Source organism: Ornithodoros turicata, chromosome 4 (assembly GCF_037126465.1).
Source record: "Ornithodoros turicata isolate Travis chromosome 4, ASM3712646v1, whole genome shotgun sequence".
In the NCBI taxonomy this organism is placed as follows: domain Eukaryota; kingdom Metazoa; phylum Arthropoda; class Arachnida; order Ixodida; family Argasidae; genus Ornithodoros; species Ornithodoros turicata.
Window position 1 is genome coordinate 38996375 of NC_088204.1, and position 22473 is coordinate 39018847.

At 47.0% G+C, this 22473-nt stretch overlaps 1 protein-coding gene across 1 annotated transcript; it reads left to right on the forward strand.

Moving 5' to 3' along the window:
- The first annotated feature begins 1698 nt into the window (after positions 1-1698).
- On the forward strand, positions 1699-3518 carry LOC135392359 (uncharacterized). The gene is made up of 2 exons (XM_064623075.1): positions 1699-1764; positions 1980-3518. Exons 1-2 carry the CDS (start codon positions 1699-1701, stop codon positions 3516-3518), a joined length of 1605 nt encoding a protein of 534 aa, XP_064479145.1.
- Positions 3519-22473: the final 18955 nt, after the last annotated feature.

Sequence of the window (22473 nt, forward strand, 5' to 3'; positions counted from 1 at the left end):
TGCAGTCAGATGAGAAGATCAGCGCCTACAGACGTGGACGAACAATAGTGTCCCGCAGACGATCAGACCGAGACGGTGACCTAAGCTTCACTGCTGGAGTGCTGGACTAAGGCCCCAGTCGCCAATTCTGGATATACAAGTCCCAGCGAAGACTCTTCTGGCATCCTATCGACAGCGCCAGTCAAGAATACAATGCAGTTCAGTTTAGTGTGGTGGTCAACGGTTTATTGAATCCAGGCTCGCAATCTCGAGCTTCCTTGGTGCCACGTACCAGACTGTCGTCTTTGCAGCTCGCGGGCCCTTTTCTTAGCTTGGTTAGCTGACCGCCCCGTCGTCGAAACCCTTCAGCGTCCTCACTCCTGGCTGTGGGGATGGTCGACTGACATAATTTTTCTGGGCTGGTGTAATGTGAAACAAAAAGAAGAGAAAACCAGGGTGAAAGGAGTCTTTCAAATATGTTACTGAAGTTTCCAGGTAATAATAAGCAGTCTATTTGGCGACGGAAGTTTTGAAAAGTATTTTGCACCAACGCCTTGAAAATTAATTCAGATATTTGATAATACTAACTTACCAGAAATATACATGCCAAAATGTCATTTTTGCGTGAATAATATAGGTATTATCAAGGTAAATTGCGTGTAAGCGAGTGCAGGAAAAAAAAATGCTGTTTCGAGCACTAGATTTTCCAGACTGGCATTGTAAGCGCTGTGTGCAGCCTAATTTACAGCCGCTGGTACATCCAGTTGAGAGCCTCCGAGATACAGGCATCTCGGGCGAGCATATGAAGTAACCTTTCCGTGGCAGTTTCCGGATTTCTTAATTGGCAATCGACTAGTGCTCAGACTCAGTGTTGGCAATATTCGTTTATAATACCATCTGTGTGTGTATTGTCCATATTACCATCCGTACTATCCGATCACACTTGTACGTCGACATAGAGTAAGTATGCACTAGTACAACAATACGAAGAACAACTAAAATTCCATAATCAGTTAGTACCGACGCCAGAGACTTGTGAAAACAAGAATTATAGCATAAATAAATAACAACAAAATAAAGATAACAAAGTACTCATATAGCAATAGCCAGGAGACAAGCAAAAATACGTGAATGTCTCGAATCGAACTGCGGACCTTTTGTATCAAAATCCGACACTTCACCTCTCATACGAAGGGAACCCAGAGACAGGGGAAAGAAAACACGAAACACACACGATCTCAGACACGCAGCAACCCTTTTACTGAACAAACATAGAAAGTCAAGTTCCCAACAGTCTCCGTATGGGTGGCAAGGGTGAAATAGATGCAACACTAACGCAATTCCCTCTCGCCTTAAAATCTTTGTATTCCGCTGAAAGGCGGCCAACCGGGTCAAGCACTTTCCCAAGGACAGTCGTCTCTTCCAAGAGGGGCTCACAATAGGAGATATGCGAAATGAAGCGCCATCTCGTGCCAACTAGACGAAACGCGCCCGCCATCTTTGCTTAGTCGAGAAACAGATGTCCGCATGCCGCCCGCTGCATAAATTGTTCATTTTTTGCTCCCTGTGGCACTCAGCAAGTCAACTCTCGGGTTGAAGGCACAGACTGTAAGTAGCTCCAAACGTTCTTCGTCTCTAGTGAGACTGAACTATAGCTCAAATAATTTAATGCCATCGTTTTTCTAAGGAAAGAGCGTCGTACGTTTCACAAGACTGAAGATGCCGACACACTGCTGTGTGCCGCTGGGCAAGCAGAGAGGGACAAAAGATGAAAACGGCAAAAAAGTGCGTATTAACCATCCCCAGTAAAAACTTGAAAGCAAGTTTATTCCGTGCTGCGGTCTTCCAGAAGCATGCTCAAGGAATAGGAGCGATGCAAAGAGCATGAACACAGATCTTATGTCCCTACCAAAACAACGCCCCTTTGCCTACTCTGCTCGCGTCCAGTTTATTAACACTGGCAAGTGATAACATGTGTACAAAATTCACTTGTATTGCAGGTCTCCTTTCATCGTTTCCCAAGACAGGAGGAACTTTACAAGAAGTGGGTTATCGCCATAAAGCGGGATGAAGGAAGGCATTTTAAGATCACGAAATCAACAGTAGTGTGCTCGAGACACTTCAGAGAATGCGACTTCCTTCCCAACATTGCTAGCGGGCTGCATATTTTGCGGGACGCCGCCGTGCCATCGTTGTTTGCATTCAGAAAGACTGTGCAAGCCAGGAAGCCACCAAAAGTTCGGAAAAGTGCATCAGGAAGGGCAGTGCACTCCAAAAGTGATGAAGGTTCACAGCAGCTCGAATCCAGCATCCCAGTGTCTGACAATGCTTCTGGTGCTACCAGTGTGATGGAGCCCATCAGTGAAGATTTGCGACTGAGTGAGTCAGATGTGCCAACCAAGTGCACCAATGCACACTGCAATCTGCTATATGAAGAACAAGAAAGTACAATCAAGTGCATGAAGAACAAAATAGAAATGCTCAGGAGTGAACTTCATGAGGTCAAACAGAAAATGTACAAGGCTGAAGCCGAGAAAGAACTGATGGTGAATGAGCTGAGAAAGGAGAAGGAAAAAAAGACACCTTTCTGCATTGAACGCTTCAAGGACTCTTATAATGATTTCCACTCATACACAGGCATGGTTGATTACAGTTACTTTTGCGCACTGTTAGACCGACTAGACCCAGGACCCGATGGGTGCAATGTACGGCGAGGCCAACCAGACACTGAAGTGAGGTGCAACGGAGGTGGGCGTAAGAGGGCCCTAAGTGTTGAGAACGAACTTTTCCTAGTCTTGTGTAGGCTCCGTGTAGGCCTCCTGGAGTTCGACCTAGCCCATCGCTTCGGGATATCACAGGCAACTGTCTCGCGTATCTTTACCTCCTGGATAAACTTTGCATACTTAAAACTGGGTGCCCTACCCCTATGGTCATCGCGACGTGTTGTTGACACGACAATGCCCCCAGCGTTTGTAGAGAAATACCCGTCAACCAGAGTCATCCTCGATGCCACTGAGATACGGTGCGAGGTTCCCAGTTCACTTGGTTTGCAATCAAGCACGTACTCGAACTACAAATCGGCAAATACCTTTAAAGGGCTGATTGGCATATCACCTAGTGGGCTTGTGTCTTTCGTCTCTGAACTTTTTACTGGCTCTGCATCGGACAAAGAATGTGTGGTGAAGAGTGGCTTTCTGAGGCTTCCGTTTGAGCAAGGGGACTCCGTAATGGCGGACAAGGGGTTTCTCATTGGTGATGACCTCCAGCGCCTTGGTGTTCAGTTGAATATCCCTCCATTCTTGAGAAATCGGGAACAGTCACTTGAGGAGCTGAACGAAAGAAAGGAAATAGCCTCGCTGCGTATCCATGTAGAGCGGCGGATTCAGAGAGTGAAGTCATTTCATATTTTTGATACCTCAGTGTCTGCAAAACTATGTGGGGTCATTAATCAGATGTGGACGGTGGCTGTCATTCTGACTAACTTTCAGGGACCAATCATTGTCAAGTCCCTTACCGGAGAAGGACAAACGTCTCAGTGACACAGATCACATACTCCAAGTCCTTTATTTCCATTGTGCGTGTGTCTCACACAGTTGACAGCAAAGTTGCCTCTTGTACAAAAGTGGAGGACCAACCAAACTTATTCAGAAATATTTCTTTGGAAGTTGTTTATAAGGTTTTATGTATAATGATAAAATATTGCACACATTTTGGACTAATGATTCTTTGCAGTGAAGAGCACCACTATCTTGCCACACTTAAGATCAACATCCTGTCATGCACCATTATCTCATGACTTATTACAGTCTCATGTAAAAGTGGTAGTGAAACACACAGGCTCTGCAAAAGGCTTCACTACATCATGACTATCACAAACACTTGGGCGATGAAGGAAAAAATACAGTCTACTCTGGTAGTACTGGGAACACAATAAGTCCAGGGAATGAAGCACTCTTCGAAATAAAACTTTACGATACACAAGCTTTCGTGCAGAACCTGCACTTCATCAGGTGAAGATACAAATATACGTACAGCAGAACTATAATAGCCCGGTTCTGCTGTACGTTTATTTGTATGTTAACCTGATGAAGTGCAGGTTCTGCACGAAAGCTTGTGTGTATTAAAGTTTTATTTCAAAGAGTGCTTCATTCCCTGGACTTAATGCTTATCAGAAACACAAAAGTTCACCACATGGCTTCACCATGTTGTGCAATATTACAGAGTGATTAAACATCACACAAAAAATCCCAGCAAAGGGCTCCACTTATGAAATATCACAGTGCCACTGAACAATCAAACAAAAATTCAGCACATGGCTTCACTGTTATGAAATATCACAGCGTCATTAAATGGTGAAACTAAAAAATCCCAGAAAAGGGCTCCACTTATGAAATATCACAGTACCACTGAACAATCAAACAAAAATTCAGCACAGGGCTTCACTGTTATGAAATATCACAGCGTCATTAAATGGTGAAACTAAAAAATTCAGCAAAGGGCTTTGCTATCTAGTGCCCTATCACAGTGTCGTAAAACCAGTGGTTTATCCAAAGTCCCAAGCAAAAAAAAAAGGGGGGGGGGGCATTGTTAGTTACGTTATGACAGCTTAACATATAATATATAATATATAAATGCAGTGCAAAAGCAAGATAGCAACGAGTGGGGACAAAACAGAACAAAACACACTCAGTGCAGCACAAGAGTTCAGGTTAAAAACATTAAAATATATCGTACCAAAAGTAATGTGATGCAAAACCAAGATAAACAGAGCAAAGTAGACTACATATTACTAGATGCATCACAAAAAATCAGTTCTTAGAAAAGTAAGGCAACAAGTGATTGAAGTAAAAATAATCAAGCTTTTGCTTTGCATTCTTCCATTTGTCTTCGTCAAAGTAAATTCTCTCTACTATCATCCACTTTTCCGAAAACACAACAAAGTCTCCCCACTTCAACCCCGTGATAGCCATCTGTCCTAGTATCTGGTAGTAGTAGTCACTCTCTCTCTTCACCATTGGGTGACCACCTTCATCAGACTGCATTTGCTTCAACTCTGATTTAGCATGTTCAAGTTCACAGTCCCTGAGGCTGTAAGGACACTTTATTTCGAGAACCCCATGGGGTGGGTACTCCTCTGGGTCAAAAACAAACCTATCAGGTGACGCGCCTAACCAAGGGCAGCTCGGATGCACAGCAATGCCACAGTGAGAAACTACAATGTCATGCCCCAAATTCTGCAGGGCTCTGCAATAGTGCTCTGCAGCTGTGTCCTCGTGTTTTCTTCCATAGGCAACAGGTCGGCATCTGCTTACGTCTTTATGTGCAGTTAAATTGTGCAGCCCTTGCTGTGTCCAGTTTTCACGACGCATTACCAATCCAAATTTAGAAGCGGTTAGTCTGTATTGTCGGGCTGCAAGCCAACGGTCACTCTTGCTTTGTTGTTGAGTATTTTTTTCCAAGTCCAAGGCTGCTGCTTTCGTGAGAGCAATGCTCTGTAAGAGAAAATATTTTGCATGGCGGTGTGATCACAATGCAATGACAACAACAACTTTATTGTGAGATGATGAATGGGGAGTTTCATCACCAGGGCGATACTCTACCCCATTGCTGGTGGTGACGGGGGGAATGAAATAGTGAGCCCCTTCACAATAAGGATCGAAATCCTATGGTATCCAGAAAGGTCAAGAGAGCTTTGAAGGCAGAACGTTAGTGGGCTAGATGTGACCAGGGACCAAGCAATTTTGTGAGAGAGAGGGGGCGGGAGTCCAGCTCGTTAAGGGATCCGGAGAGTACGCTTCAGGAAGGTTGGTAGTGTGGGCAATGAAGAAGAATGTGCTCTACAATGTATCTTTTGCAGCCCGACAGTACAGACTAACCGCAGAATTTAACTGCACACAATGCAATGAAAAGAACCTGTTACATAGCTACTATTCTTAGATGTGAGTGGTCTAGGTTAGAGGTACATCCACACTAGCAATCAATCACGCTTTTGAAATGCTGCATAACATGGTTTAATATCATTATCCTGAGAATGTTGGCATGAGAGATGTCAGTAAGGGTGGGGACCGCGCATTCGGTGGACTCTTGAAACAGAAGGGGTGGCACAGGGATGCTGCTGGTCTTTGCCCTGGTCAGTGCTATATTAGGTGACATCCACACACTCCGATCTTGTAGCGACGGTGACTGCTGGTATACCAGTGGGGACCCAACGGGGGCAGGGCCAAATTTCGTGTCTGCAAATCCAAAGCTGGCTTCTTCAAGGACCATGGCAAAATCTGCACCCCCCTTTTGTCTAAAAAATTCTGCGAGCTTCGTGTTCAATCTCAACTGGTCTTGATCCGCATCGGCTGCTGCCCTAACATCCTGAAGGCGAGGTGGAGCTGGAGTGTCATTACCACCATCAAGTGGCCTTCGCCAGTCGATTGTTTGCACAGGGACAGGCCTTATCGCACGCTTCCTTGGCCTTCTCCAAGCCTGTGGGAGGTTCGTACAAGACAGTTCAGGTGGGGCTTCGCTGTAGCCACGGTCTTTGAGTATTGCAACAGTTCGCAGGAGTGCCAAAATGTGGCTGCATGCTTGTCCAACACCTGATGGGCACTTGCACCATGCTCCAGCAACCGCCCCTGAGGTCTCCAAGGCCAAGTATGCTGTGTATGGATCCCCTGTCTTACACTGGCTCCTGTAACACCGACCACGGATATGCACAGTGCCAGGCCTGGATGTATAATGGTTTAAAGTTAGAGCGCATATATACAAAAGAAAAGTAGTCACACACACACACAAATGGGACGACGATGTGGTGGGTCAAGTAGTCAAATGTGTGTGCATATATTCAAAAGCTTAAGAGGGCAGTTGACCACGAGAATGAAATGTGTAGGACAAGTCAGAAGACGAGAAAAAATTTACAGGAGCAGTCAGCGCTGCCTTTGGTGGGACTGGGCTTTGGTGACAAGAACACGCATTATATATATATATATATATATATATATATTACATACACACACATCGCACACATAGATGGGAATAAAAGTTGCGCAAGCGGTAGAGCTTTTACATGCTACGCTGTGGGACCATCCCGTACTAATATTTTTTCAGCGCTAAAACTACTACGCTCTTGTTCAGCATACAGCGAACCGCTTTGATAGCTCATGCAGCCCGCGGGTTGGTAAAGCGAAAGCCAACAAACTAGGTAAAGCTCTTGCTGTACAGCGTAAGCCCTGTAATTCGTGGTGTTTTATTTTTTCCAGTGCCCACGAAAGTATTTCCTACTTCTAATGCACCGGTAGTCACAGCTAAAGAACACCCATAAGACTTTGAAAAGCGTGGGTCCGCACACACAGTGCACTGTCAAGATATTATGCATATTCTTGGTGGACATATATCATCTTACCTCACATGTGATGCGTTGACCTTTATGGACGCGGCGTCAACATAAGACTCCAAAGCGAAGCTGTACGATTTCTGCATCTGCCGCCCGGAGTGGGGCCTCGATTCGCAAAATTCTTGAACGCATTCTGCAGAAATTGTCGGCACTGCGTTTAAAAGGCTGCACCAGTTCTCGTCGTTGTCATTTGGCAAGAACTTCGGTCGCGGATTGAGTTCAGGCGTCATGGTATTTGCGTAGAGCCGCTAGCGGCTACGCATACGAATGGAGTGCAGGCTAGGCAGGCTATGAGCCAGCCTTTATCATGGCGGCTGCTGCCGAAGTGCCCGGCAGATTGCGCCGTTTTGCATATCTCCTATTGTGACACAGCTTCAAGTGGGCAACAAGTTCTGAGTTCCCGGAAAGTGAAAGCACATTCCTTCTGTGTTCAAGCAGCCTTGTGTTTAAACAACGCCCGGTTTGCCTTACATAACAAAAACCGCAAGCGAGCGGGATACAGTATATCACGCGATTATTGCAATTGACAAACTGACCCCTATGGGAAACACTGCATACAGACTTTTTTGACAGAAACGGCGTTAGCGAGCTAGGACGTAGGACATTCGAGAAGACAACTTGAATCCCAAACCTTTTTGCTACGGCTAAAATATTGTGTGATACAGCATGGTGATATGGTATAGAAACACGCGTCTTGGCCGACTGAGGTTCTGTGGAAGTATCCCTAGCACCTTCATTCATAAACCCAAGCAGTTTACTGTAGAGGAAGGGAGGTCGGTAACCCGCTTTCCTCAGTCGGTCAAACTAATAAGCAATACTCTGTGATACATAATGGGCGCACGACTTCTTCTCCGCTGAGTGCAACAGGGAAGAAGCCAACCCAGACTTTATCAACTTTGAGTGCGAACTGTCCGCAGGGAGCAGAGGTTTCGCGTTGGGTTTCCCGTACGCCCAGCACAAAACCGGGGACAAATACAACCGAAAATCAAGAAACATAAGCATTCCCTCCGTGGGGTTCTCTAATGAGAAGGTCAACTCAGGGGACGAAGACACAATCACATCGGCCGTTTCCACAACATAACATAACAAGCGATGAATCAGTGCCAATGATCAAAATGTCGTCAACATATCTTCTCGCACATATGAGATCAGACGAAAAGGTCCGTAAAATCCGCATCGAGCAGATTCAAGTAGATTTCAGACAGCACTGGGGCGACAGCAGACCCGATACATACACCTTCGGACGGTACAAACAGATCATCATTGTACGAAACAGCCGTAGCATTCAAGTACAACTGCAAAACACGCAAGAACTCATTCGCTGACAAGCCTACGGCAGACTGGAACTCGATTAGTGATATTTCGTGATATTTTGATATTTTGTTGACCAGTCCGTAAATCGGATACCGAGAAATTCGTTCAGTACGCAAACGAGCAAGAAAAACACTAAGCGTCTTGCCGCAGTGAAAGATGAGCTACGTAGTATAGATCTGACTGTACTCCAGTGTGATAAGTCGGGGAGATTCGCTTTACTCCCTAACGACATGTTTGCTGAGAAAGCTAAGGAGGCTATGGGCAAGTTGTTTAGGCCCTTCCAAGGGAACATGAGCTCCATCAAGAATTGTATCTCGACTATTCCAACATTGGCACTGGTAGGGGAGTCAGGAATTTAGGGTCATCTGCGCTTGCAGTGAAGTTTTTCCTAAAAGACCATAAAGTTGACATGCCATTGAGAGTTGTAGGTAGCGAGGTTGGGTCTTGGCAAAGGTTAGTCTCAGGTTTTCTGCAAAAGGCTTTAAATGTGCTTGCCCTCCCTGATGGTCTCTCACTCAAGCACTCGGATGATTTACTTCCTCTCCTCTCCGAGTTCCATGGAAAACCCTGTCACGCGGTATCTCTTGACATCAAAGACCTTTACTACTCACTGAACGTGCATGAACTCCCCGACGTGTCAGGACAGTCATTGAGTCTCAGCTAATCAAGTTCCAGTCTGCCGTAGGCTTGTCAGCGAATGAGTTCTTGCGTGTTTTGCAGTTGTACTTGAATGCTACGGCTGTTTCGTACAATGACGAGCTGTTTGTACAGTCCGAAGGTGTATGTATCGGGTCTGCTGTCGCCCTAGTGCTGTCTGAAATATACTTGAATATGCTCGATGCCGCAGTTTGCAACTTTTTACGGACCTTTTCGTCTGATCTCATATGTGCGAGAAGATATGTTGACGACATTTTGATCATTGGCACTGATTCATCGCTTGTTATGGAAACGGCCGATGTGATTGTGTCTTCGTCCCCTGAGTTGACCTTCTCATTAGAGAACCCCACGGAGGGAATGCTTATGTTTCTTGATTTTCGGTTGTATTTGTCCCCGGTTTTGTGCTGGGCGTACGGGAAACCCAACGCGAAACCTCTGCTCCCTGCGGACAGTTCGCACTCAAAGTTGATAAAGTCTGGGTTGGCTTCTTCCCTGTTGCACTCAGCGGAGAAGAAGTCGTGCGCCCATTATGTATCACAGAGTATTGCTTATTAGTTTGACCGACTGAGGAAAGCGCGGGTTACCGACCTCCCTTCCTCTACAGTAAACTGCTTGGGTTTATGAATGAAGGTGCTAGGGATGCTTCCACAGAACCTCAGTCGGCCAAGACGCGTGTTTCTATACCATATCACCACGCTGTATCACAAAATATCTTAGCCGTAGCAAAAAGGTTTGGGATTCAAGTTGTCTTCTCGAATATCCTACGTCTTAGCTCGCTAACGCCGTTTCTGTCAAAAAAGTCTGTATGCAGTGTTTCCCATAGGGATCAGTTTGTCAATTGCAATAATCGCGTGGTATACTGTATCCCGCTCGCTTGCGGTTTTTGTTATGTAGGGCAAATCGGGCGTTGTTTAAACACAAGGCTGCTTGAACACAGAAGGAATGTGCTTTCACTTTCCGGGAACTCAGAACTTGTTGCCCACTTGAAGCGGTGTCACAATTGTGAGCCCCTCTTGGAAGAGACGACTGTCCTTGGGAAAGTGCTTGACCCGGTTGGCCGCCTTTTAGCGGAATACAAAGAGATTAAGGCGAGAGGGAATTGTGTTAGTGTTGCATCTATTTCACCCTTGCCACCCATACGGAGACTGTTGGGAACTTGAACTTTCTATGTTTGTTCAGTAAAAGGGTTGCTGTGCGTCTGAGATCGTGTGTGTTTCGTGTTTTCTTTCCCCTGTCACTGGGTTCCCTTCGTATCATCATGTACCAGCTCGCCTGCGCCCTTGCACTTCTTCCGTTACCTCACCTCTCGACATACAGCGCAGGGGAGCGTGCCGCCTTAAACTCGCGACCTCAACCGTGCACAATGGGGATTATTTCGGAGTCGGAGGCAAACGGCGTGATAAGGACGGCGAGCGTGGCGCCATCTAGAACCGGGAAAATCGTGGATCGGAGTTGCTCCCCGACTGGCCTCTTATCTAAAATCAGCTGCTTCAAGTGCGCACTCCCGCACTGAAAAGAGGGGAAGAAAAAGAACAAAGGGGAGTCGCGATGCATCAAATGCGCGCTTTAGCCGCTTTCGGCGTTTCTCCTGTAATGACTCCACCGCGCCTCCTCCCTTTCTTCTCGCACTTCTTCGGGCGGAATCTGCTGCGGACGAGAACGAGAGGATAGTGGAGCCACGCCACAGGGGTGACACAAACTAGAGCCTTGCACGGGCACGGGCCCACGACCCGGCACGCGGCCCGGGCCGGGCCGGGCCGACAAACATGTGTCCGAGAGTCAGGCTCGGCTGGGTCACGCAGTTAATTCCACACAATGGACGACTATTAGTTCATATCATCACGCGCTTGCGTCATTCCTGTGCATATATTTGCAAAGACAAGCAAATCACACCACATTATGCGTATGATTCGACCCTCTAGAACATTCTCAAAGCAACTTCACATTGGTCCTCGCTTTTCACGTATTTCACAATCACGTTCGCAAAGCTTGTTGAGAGGGATAGAGACTGGGAGAAGGAGCTTGTTGACACATCCTCTACCTCCGCAAAAACTTGACAGTGTATCGATAACGCCCATGCCCGCGTGCGTTCTGGATTTAATTTGGTCTCGTGCTGTTACGGTGTTAAACCGTCAGCACTTGCAATGTTTGTGGCCTTGTCTTCTCTTCTTTTCCCTGAGTTGTTGCATTCGTTCGCTTCTTATAAATTTACTTATAAATTTGTTTGATAAGCGCCAGAAACGCGAACGTCACGGCTGGAAATACTAGGCCGGGATCTACTCGACGAGTAACCGGGCCGGGCAAGGAAGGGCTGTATTCGCTTGAACGCCGTGCCCGGGCCGGGCCGCATAAAAATATGAAGGTCCGGGCCCGGGTCGGGCCGAGCCATTTTTCGATGCGCCCGGGCCTGGAAAAGTCGGCCCGTGCAGGGCTCTAGCACAAACCAGCCATTGCTGTAACTACCCTCAAACGGGTGCCTTTGGGAAAACTGACATCTTGTCCTGGTCGCACGTTATAGAAAACGTAATTTTGAGGTCATGTGACTTTGTTTACAGGTCGTTTTGTCGCTTACCGACATATTTCCGTCGTCATAAAGCCAAGAGATGAACGTATTTTGCCAGCGGAAACTATGGGGTGCTTCTTCCGCAACATTGTAGCCCATTTCTCATTAGTTTAAGTACATCGCGTCGGCTCAGTGAGTCATAACGCGTGGTGGTCACATAACTTTGGAAATCGTCAACAATACGAGGCCTTATGTGCAAAACTGCGCGTTTTACTGCGAGATTATCCGGTAAAAAAAATTACTACGATCGAAAGACATCTAAAATGCGCCCAGAAAAAACAACCCAATTGTTTACGAACGTTTTGTCCGCCAATAACAGACGCCGCCATCTTTAAAGTCACGTGTGCCTTGACGTCTGCTGTGACGTGCGACCAGGACCTGACCAGGATGCATTTCGTTGGCCCGGCACACTTTCAAGGGCCCGAAACTGGCGAGTTCCTTTGCAAGATAAAGTAAGGCGCTTCATGCGTTTCTCGTCGTTGGACGACAGAAAACGCCATAAATTTAACGTCACGGCGACAAACGGTGGCTAGTGCTTACTTGTTGGTGCCCATGAGGATGGATTCGTTTTCTGAGCGCAAATTGGCCGTTTTCAAATTTGTTCGCGAGCGCTCAAACAGGCGACAGCGCAGCGGCTGTGCCGGCTGGAGCAGGCGTCCGTCTCGGATGGCTCATGTTGTGTAATGTGTATAGCGGTTGGTAGGGTTGCTCTACGAGTTCCGATTTTTTGTGGTTAAAAACTGCTGAGCCAGCTGAGTCGGCTGAGCCATGTCAGTGTCCCGAAACTGTCACAGCTGCCAGGGAAGATGCCTGCGCAACATTTCTGCTCTGCTTCTTGGTGTAGAAACGATTTGAGAATTCCAACGCCTCGTTCTTCCGATACCTGGTCAACGACTGTCGACAGGTAAGTCATTTGTTACTGCTTGTTGCCTTACAACACCGCGTTCACTTCGTGTTTTGTGGATAAGTAGCTCAACAGTCACTGTAAATTCGGGTCGGTCACGCTGTGACCGACCGCGTAGCTTTGCAGTTACGATGGTAGATTATATTTCTTTTCGTGAAACAATATCATTTTCATGTTGTGATTAAATACGCGCTGGCGGCGTACTGTCTAAAGGCATGACACTACTGGAAGTCTGTGATTCTGAATGATTTCGCTCGACAAGTTTCATCAAACGTTGATTTAGTAGCTGTTCTGTACGTAGCTCCAAAGCCAAGTTTTTCTGGATATTCGGTCTCAATATATCAATCCGAAGTAGCGCAATAAAAGATATTTTTCATATTTAAGTTGGTCATCACACCCCATAGCTGCGAGCCTCTCACAACCCTACCATAATTGTTCTTATTTTTCGCATTCAATATCACCTATATTCTTTGTGTTTACATTGGAACTTTCACATGCATAGCTATATATCTGATACTAATTTTCATCTTGCAGCCACCGAGCTCCAGTACCCCGTATAGCAGTCCTTGTACGAGGCAGCCCGATATCGTCAGGCTTCTTCAAGCAAACTCCGGAGGTGTGTACGTCTACTTGCATAAACGTATACCGCACAATAAAATACTTAATGGAACAAAAATAGCCAAGGCTCCGTCGTTTTTCTGTAACTCCCACTGCATTCGGACAACGCGAACCAAAAAAACACCGAAAGGGAGAAACGAGGAACAACAAAAGAAGACTGGAAGCAGAGCAGAAATGAGGAAAGTAGTGAGAGAGGAACGCGCGCACGTCATTCTACGTCATTGGCGACATAATCAAAAAAGAAAAGAAATAGGTAGCTAGTCCTCACTCATTGGTCCACGTGAGTTTTCCGCTACAGTAGGTTTCTGTTGGAGCTTCGCACCCCTGACGCTTTCGACTACGGAGCAATACATTTGTTGCACCCCTCTGATGCCACCCCTGTGAGTGGAGGAGCAGTAAACCTTTTGCTCTTAAAAGCGAAGACATACACGTACACTTACAATGCGCCTCCCAACTCATATTCGAGGCTCCGGGATTCGGCGCTCCGCGTTTTCGGTGCCGCCAACGGTCGTGAACCCGCTGCGAGGCTGCTTGCACATGGTTTTTGTGGTTTTGTAGCGTTTCGTTCGTTATTTTCGGCTCTGTTTGTGAAGTACAAGTCGTCGACGAAGAAAAATCGCAGTGGGAGGCGATCACCGTCAGGATGACGTAAAGGAGGCATTACTGGACTCAGGCTTTGGATATCGTAACAGGCAAACTACTGATTCGGGTAAATATATCTCCGATTTCGTTGCATTGCATGCGTTTTCTGCGCTTCTTCGCACAACGAATACAGGGGGAGTTGTGCTGTGTGGTGAGGTGTGTATGTCTAACGGGACGCTTTATATTTGATGCTTTGTCGTTGAAGATACGTGATAACCGTTCTTCACGTTCGATACGTGATATGTTCGTCACCAGCCCAAAAGTGCACATATTGTAAAGGAACACCATAATTATTTGACTGGATGTCGCAGCCGTGCCATTCTCGCGTTTGGGATGGGCGTGGGACAATGCGAAGGAGACAACACGTCGATCGGACGAACGCGCGAGCTTAGAACATGTTTGACCGGTGTCGCGTCTGTCTGCATGTTGTTGTGTCATTGATCATAAAAATCACTTGTTTTTTCTGCCCCTGTTTTTTGAATATGCTTGTGACTGTGATCTGCCTTTGCATTATTCAGGTGAAAGACAAAGCGGTTGGGGAATTTGTGGACATTGATGAGAGTACGGCGTTCCACGTCCTCCCACGTTGTGAATTTGACTGATGATCCCTTTTGATGAGGACTCATTCAAGGAGACGCATTCGTCTGATGCAGTCCTCTGCACGACCAGTTCAACGCTGGGCAGAATTTTTACGTAATGTTTAATTTTTATATAGTACAGCTGCTAGAATAGGAAAATATTAATGTGCAGATCGAGTGGTTCACCACGTTCATAGGTTCGCAACCAGAATAGAAGACTTGTGCGTTATGTGATACTACAAATTCGCATAGAATATCTCCGGATAGAATATAGAGCGAGATAGATAGAAGAGAGATAGATATATAATATCTATCCAATATTGATATCTCTGCGTCTTCACGATATGTGTGTACCTCACTCTGTGTGTTTCATGGAAACGATACAAGACAGTACCACTTCATACTACTACTTGGAATGGCGACTGCGTCCCTGCAGCTCTCATGCATCTCTGGCCTGGATCTCTGTACCTCTTTTCCCTGACATGGAATTCGCTGCGGTTCCCACGGTATGCATTTTATGTTTGTATTGTTGTATTTGGCCTTTGCATAACGTGGCGTCGCACCCTCATGGCGGTGGATACAGCTTTGGTTTGATTTTGTGTACGTTTCGTCCTTATGGATTTTTTCCTCTTTTTTGCGTGACATATGAATGTTCGTTCAGTATACAGCTTCATGTGAGCTGTACCTCGGAACACCACACCAGTTGGGATTGCGTATTATATACCTTTCATCCGTTAGCTATCTGTGTTTTTTTTTTTCAGTTCCTTGCTCTCGGAACGGAAGCACAGCAGGCGTGGGGCAACACGGGAGGCTATATCTCCTGAAAATCAGTACACGAGTAGAAGTGCCGCGGTATACAGGGTGTTTCAGTTAAATCCCCGGGCTAAGTAATTCGCACACCGCTGCACCAATCGAAGAACTTTCCTTTTTACTAGTACATGTCCGATACCGCCTACAAGCTGCGCACCGTGTGAATGAGTGGGAGGCGCTCATTATTCAAATTCAAATTCAAATAAATTCAAATGAGTTTTCATCGAAAAACATTATTTGTAAAGCAGGGCGCCGTTGGTATTCAAATGGGTACTACCCCTTTGTGGGACCTTCATTCGCGAACGTGTGTACCAATCGAAGAACTTTCTTCTTTACAAGTATCTGTCCGATACCACTTATAGGCTGCGCACCGTGTGAATGTGTGGGAGGCGCAACTTCTCAAGTAAGGCGCTGTCGGCATTAAAATGGATACTACCCCTTCTGGGACTTTCAGTGGACATCTTTTAGAGAAAAATCTGCCAGCGAAGAGGGTCATTCGTTGAAGTAATTAATTGGTTTCGGTTTACATATTTTTGTCGCGGCTGGTAGCGGTGAAGCGCAAAGGGACTCTCTTCCACTCCCTCACCCCGGGCCAACAAACATGTTTCCGAGAGTCTGACTCGGCCGAGTCACGCAGCTGATTCCACACCATGGCCGTCGATGACTATTTGCAGGTTACTGGCAATTTTTCGAGCGTCGCGGCGGTGCTGCGTTGCTGTTGGTCGAGTTGGAGGAATTGTAACTTTTCGTCGGTCCGCATGCAGCTTCACCTCCCGGAGCTCCAGTCTTCAGTTTTCCCGGTTAGGGCTGCGCCACACAGGTCGTCTTGCCGGTGACAGTGAATGTGCTCTTCCTGGCGACCTGCTGCTGTGGGGGACGCTCGGGGACAGGTCGCGTCGTGAGCCAGCAGAAGCATTCTGTTGCCGTAGATAGCATACAATTGCGGCGGGGCGACTACCGCGCTGAGGTCGAGGGTCGTCGGGTGAAAATCCGAGTAGACCCAGTCGTCGGTACGGGCAACGGCGGTAGACGTGATTGGCTTCGCCACAGTGGTAGCAAAGCGGCCTCAAGTCTGACATTCGCCATACGTCTGTCTTGCGAGTTCCTTGTGTGCGTGGCGAATAGCTGAGTGGTGCAGGTTGGGCGGGTCGCGAATGCGCCCAGCTGTTGCCGTATCGTGCTGCCGCTGGTGGCTGTCGTAGTGCGGTGGCGTAGGTTTGCTTCGGTACCTCGGCGTCGGGTGGCGGCGCTTGGAGTGCCTTGATTATCGCCCGGATGGAGGCCAAAGGAGCTCCGGTTTCTTCTGGGCGGAGGAGAGCTCGTACTTCTTCCCGGACCACCTCTCGGATCAATTGCCTGAGAGAATGTACGTCGAAGCCTGTAGGCGCGGCGAAGGCTTGGTAGTTCTGACGTCGCTGTCCGACGGTGCACCGGAAGAGTAAAGCTCTCTCAATCCTGACTGCTCCGGTCTGGAGAGTTTCCTTCGTCGTGGGTGGGTTACGGGATAGGGCGTGAAAAATCTCCTCTTTCACTCCACTCATGAGCCGCTGAACCTTCTTTTCTTCGGAGGCGTTCGGGTCAGCTCGTTGGAAAAGCCGCAGGGCATCTTCGACGAAGCCGGTGACGCTTTCGTTTGTTAGCTGTACCCGACTCTGAAGTAGTTGTTCAGCAAGTTCCGTTCGTTTCCCAAAAGTGAACGCTTCGCGGAGCTTGTCTTTAAATACCCTCCAGGACGTAAAAGAGGCCTCCCAGTTCTCAAACCAAGTCCGCGCCGTCCTGTCAAGAAAGAAGTACATGTTGACGAGCGTCTGGTCGTCGTTCCACCTGTTAAACCCAGCGATCCCCTCGAAATAGTCGAGCCAGTCGTCAACGTCGTCGTAAAGTTCTCCGGTTAATGTTTTCGGCGATCGTGCAGGGGCGACAGGCGCGGTGACCGGCTGCGCCGTTTGGGTGGTACTGTCCGCAGTCGTCATCTTGCGGGTTGGGGGTCCCAATGGGCCGAATTCCGCAGATAGACCACGCTGTCTTCGACTCAGTCGCTGCTGTTCTTCCAGGCCGCTGAGCAGGGATTGCCCCGCACCTCCACCAGAAATGTCACGGCTGAAAACAGACGAGCGAGACGGCGAATAATCGGCGAACGCTTTATTCTAGCTGCTTCACAGGCTAACACAAGAGCGGAAGCTCTTACACAGAACTAAGGTGAAGAATGCTCCGGCTGGGAGCTCACAAGCTTTAATACACAGCCCCGAATATTGTAGAAAGCGCGCGTCGGTGAAGGAGAGGAAGTAGAGAAGCTTCTCCAAGGTCGTCAATCCGTCCATGAGATTGATGCGAGTGAAGGAACAGATGCTTCTGGAAGCATCGCTCGCTTATCAGCGAGGATTGTCGTGGATCTCAGCCCGTCGCTCGACGCCTCCCCGCCCGCTGCCGCGTTCCGTGTGGCCGCTTCAAAGATGATACGTGGTAATATCATTCCACCACACGTACACGCGTTACAACAGCTTAAGTGTATGCTGCGAACACCTAACACGAATCCTGTTGTATTCTCCTGGTCCCAGGAAGCTAACGCATGCTGCTTTAGTTGAAAAAAAGAAAAAACTTTGCCCCACTTTGCCCCACGTTGTATGCCCCACTTTGTTTGTGCATACAACACTTTTGTGTAGGCACAGGGAACAGTTAATTTGAGAGATCCTAGACTACATCGTTATCGCTGACTATAGAACTGCGCGATGTGTCAGCACCCCATCGATAGCTAGACCACACTTCTATTGTCTATAGTGCAAACACGGAACATATCATTTCGGAATGGTGTTGCCCTAGTTATGACTGAATGGATTAAAAGAGCGCATCGTTCACGCACAAGGTCCGGACGTGGCCCAATGTTAAGCTGAGAGAAGAGCCCAGCAGAGTGTGTCCGAAGATCAGAATAAGTTATTATTCTCAAGACCCGCTTCTGTAATTTGAATAAACAATCAAGGTAGGTCACCCAGGTGTTGCTCCAGGACGTAATGCAGTATAGTAAATGGGACTGGAAAAGGGCAAAATATAACTGTCTCAGGATATACAAGGGAAAGCACTGTCTTACCAAGAACAGCGCATGGCAGGACTTTCTCAATTTTCGAGCCACACTGTCGATTTGTAACCTCCACGCCAAAGTACAATCCAGGATAACACCGAGATAACTGATGTGGTCAGATCACTCGATCTTCTGACCAGAGATACTTAAACTGATAACATTAGCCGTCAAATAAGATTTACAAAACACGACGAATTTAGTTTTAGTCATATAAATCGACAGCCGATTTACACGAAACCACTGGGCTATCCCCTCAGCCTCACAGCACAAAGTACGTTCCACATCACCTGCTATTCTAGCACTATAAAAGAAACACGTGTCGTCAGCATACATGTATGTTGACAATTTTGATGAAACACAGGGAAGAGCATTCACATAAAGAGCAAAGAGCATAGGTCCCAGCACTGAACCTTGTGGAACACCAATGGTTACAGGCAGAGACAAAGGACAGACCCCATTAATCTGCGTGTACATGACTCGATAAGTTAGATAACTTAAAAAAAAAATTAACGTAATCCCACAGATACTGACAGAATGGCGTAAATGCAGGCTAGCTGGTGGATAAATTCCATGATAGGCAAGCCTGAGCGATGGGCAAGACACCTAAACAAACAAAAACACGAAGGCTCAAAACCAGCAAGACGTCTAATTGATACAATGAACTTCATGAACATGTAGAAGGTGCGAGGGAAAACAGAGAGAGGGGAATAGGGAATTGAGGACAAAATGAGTTGAAGGAGGTCAAAGGAGGCGCTTGAAGGCCGGGTGGATACATACAGACGGCACACTAATACAATTGCCCACACTCTGTATGGCCAAAGGCTTCTCTCAAAAGACGTTTTCGCCTGTCTGGTTCCCACGCCAGCACCGCCGTCTGGGACCATAGGGGTTGACAATTATTACACATTCTTAGATGATCCAACAAATTTGAATCTGGGTTGTTTTTATGCTGGCCCAACCTATGGTTAATGCATTGAGATGTTTGACCTATGTATACAAAGCCACAAGCTAACGGGATTCTATATACAACATTTTTTGCACAAGGAACAAACTTGATGGTTCTGTGTTCAACATTACAGGCAGACTCTGGTTTTGAAAAAGGCGTTAAACGATCGAACCTGAAGTTGTTCCTAAAGAGCAGACGGACCCCCATCTCATTGGACATAGCCTTCAAATTATGCGAAATCTTGTTTCTCATTTTCTTCCATTAAGCGTTTCGGGCGAGCTTGAAACTGAGCAAGTAGATTGTGCTGCATTAGCTTAAACTCATATCCTGCTCTTTGTAATTTGGCGGTCTGTAGCTTGAGAGCACTGAACACAAAATGCGAGCAAGATTTGGTCAATGCACTGGTTATCAAGGAATTTATCAAACTATTTTTCTCCAACTTAGAATGGCAACTCCTTCTTGGCAGAAGGGATTTTTTACTTGATGCACCATATTCCCAGTAGTAAGTACTGACCACGCTTATCCGGAAACGCTACAAGGCTTCTGGACGCCATTAATTAGCAATTAGAGCTAATTGGGACCCCCCACATTAATCAGCATAATCCAATGAGTCATCACACTAATTGGGGAGCGTCTAACTAGTGTCCAGACCACCCTGTGCGTTTCCGGATAAACGTGGTCATAAAAAATACAAAAATAGATAGAGATAGAGTGGAGAGAAGGAGTTTAGTTGAAGATCAACGACGCCATCTTGAAGGAAGCGGCCCGGAAAGGCCGCTGACCATCGCCGGGCGACGGAGCACAGAGGCAGGTTGCAAAGCATCCCAGCTATGACCACAAGTTACGGACATCCTGTGACATCAGCTGTGACGTCATCATGGCATGTCTGGGCAAGTTAGGACAGCTCTGGACATGCAAGGAGAAAAACACTCGTAATACAGAGGCTGGGAAAGCAAGAGTATGCAAACCATCAATAGCTAACAAGAAAAAACAATTAGTTACACAACAAATGAGCCCACCAGAACAGGAGCGCAGAACGATGCGACTGCTCCATCCGAGAGGCAGGCAGAGAACTGACTCGTAATGTTTTTTTTTTCTCCTGTATAAAGCCCCGCAGCTGCATCCCCTAGCGGTTACTTTCTCAACTAATCTCACAACAAAATTATTAAGAATCACGCCAGCGCTACTCCCGTTCCCAAGGCAGAAGATGATAGAAAATGCCGGGGATGCCCAGTCAACAGCAACCAGCACCCGACGTGCACGGGCACGAAAATCGCAAACAAAGCGGGAACAAAGTTGACGAAAGCATTAGTTACACAACAAATCACCTCACCACAGCAGGAGCGCAGACCGATGCGACTGCTCTCCGTGACAACCAGCCAGAAACTGAGCGAGCGCGGGGAGCGCACGTCTGCTTTCCGCGACAGCCGGAGAGAAACTGACTGGGGCGCCGCTCCGCGGCCGCTACGCATACGCGCTCCTAGCGCCCTCTGGGGCGACTACCTCTGAGAGGCTAAGAGTGAAGAGCATTCCTGCGCCCCCTGCTGGCCATTCTCATTGGTCGTGAGGCTAAGAGAGAAGAGCATTCCTGCGCCCACTGCTGGCCGTTCTCATTGGTCGTGACGTCATCCTATTGTCTCAGGGCTACCCTGTTTTTTTCCACTAATGCTCCTTTGGTCAATCTACAATGAAGCCACAGTATGACGTCATCATGCAGCTGCGTGGCTCAAGGACGCGTACGCTCTAGACAGGGGACATATTATTTATTGAATCACTATCCCAAGATTATTTCCTTTATTATTCTATAACAACTGAATAGGAAACTATTGCAGAAGAGCACCATGCATGAAAGCTGATCGTAGGAATTCCAAAGTCTTACTAAATGAGACTTGCAAAAGAACAAAATATCCTAACACGTAACTCCATCAACGGCAAATAAGAGGACTAGGTACTCAACAAATCAACACAGAGTACAGGTAAACAGGAGCGCAGAACTCAGGGCAGCACTATCGTCAAGACAACAATGTTCCTTGTCAAAAGAGAAAAATTACAAAACGTCAACACAGGAAAGCATGCATATCGGGGCATGTCAGAACACGTCAGCACAAATTGTACAACTGCTGGGCAACAGAGGAAAACAAACACTTGAACAGAGTGAAAAAGACACTCACCATCATTTTTCCCGTTCACAGCATTCCCTCATTGTAAATCCGCTCGTCACAAAATCCACCTGCATCGTCGAACACCATTCACCAGTGACGAACCACATCCGCACCCCATCAGAGGCAGACAGAACCCCACCGAAGCTACGCTCTTCGACTGACGGCCAACGCCAGGAGCAGAATTTGCGTGTCGAGACCCGTCAGTGTCCAAGAGAGAAGTGAATCCTTGCGCCCCCTGCAGGCCGTTCTCATTGGTCGTGACGTCATCCTATTGTCTCAGGGCTACTCAGTTTTTTTCCACTAATGCTCCTTTGGTCAATCTGCAGTGAAGCCACGGTATGACGTCATCATGCACCTGCGTGGCTCAAGGACGCGTGCGCTCTAGACAGGGGACCTATTATTTATTGAATCACTATCCCAAGATTATTTCCTTTATTCTTCTATAACGATTGCATAGGAAACTATTGCAGAAGAGCACCATAGACAAGAGGAGATTGTAGCATTTCATTCCCAAAGTCTTACTGTACAGGAAAAAAAAATGGTTCAGCAAGACATAAAGTCACACACCTGTCCCCCTCGCGGTTATACTCTCTGAACTAAATGAATTGCAAAAGTATTAAGAATAGCACTATTCCCATTCAAGGCAGCACTATCGTCAAGAATGTTTCTCTTCAAAAAGGAAAAATCTACATCTAGAAGGAAAGCATGTCAGAACAAGCCCAGGCATGTCAGCGCATGTTTGTCAGACAACAAGGGGGAAAAAGCGAAAAGAAACAAAGAAGGAAACCAGCATCAAACTATTTCCAAGCACACGCACTCCTCTTGTTCAAAAACAGTGCTCAT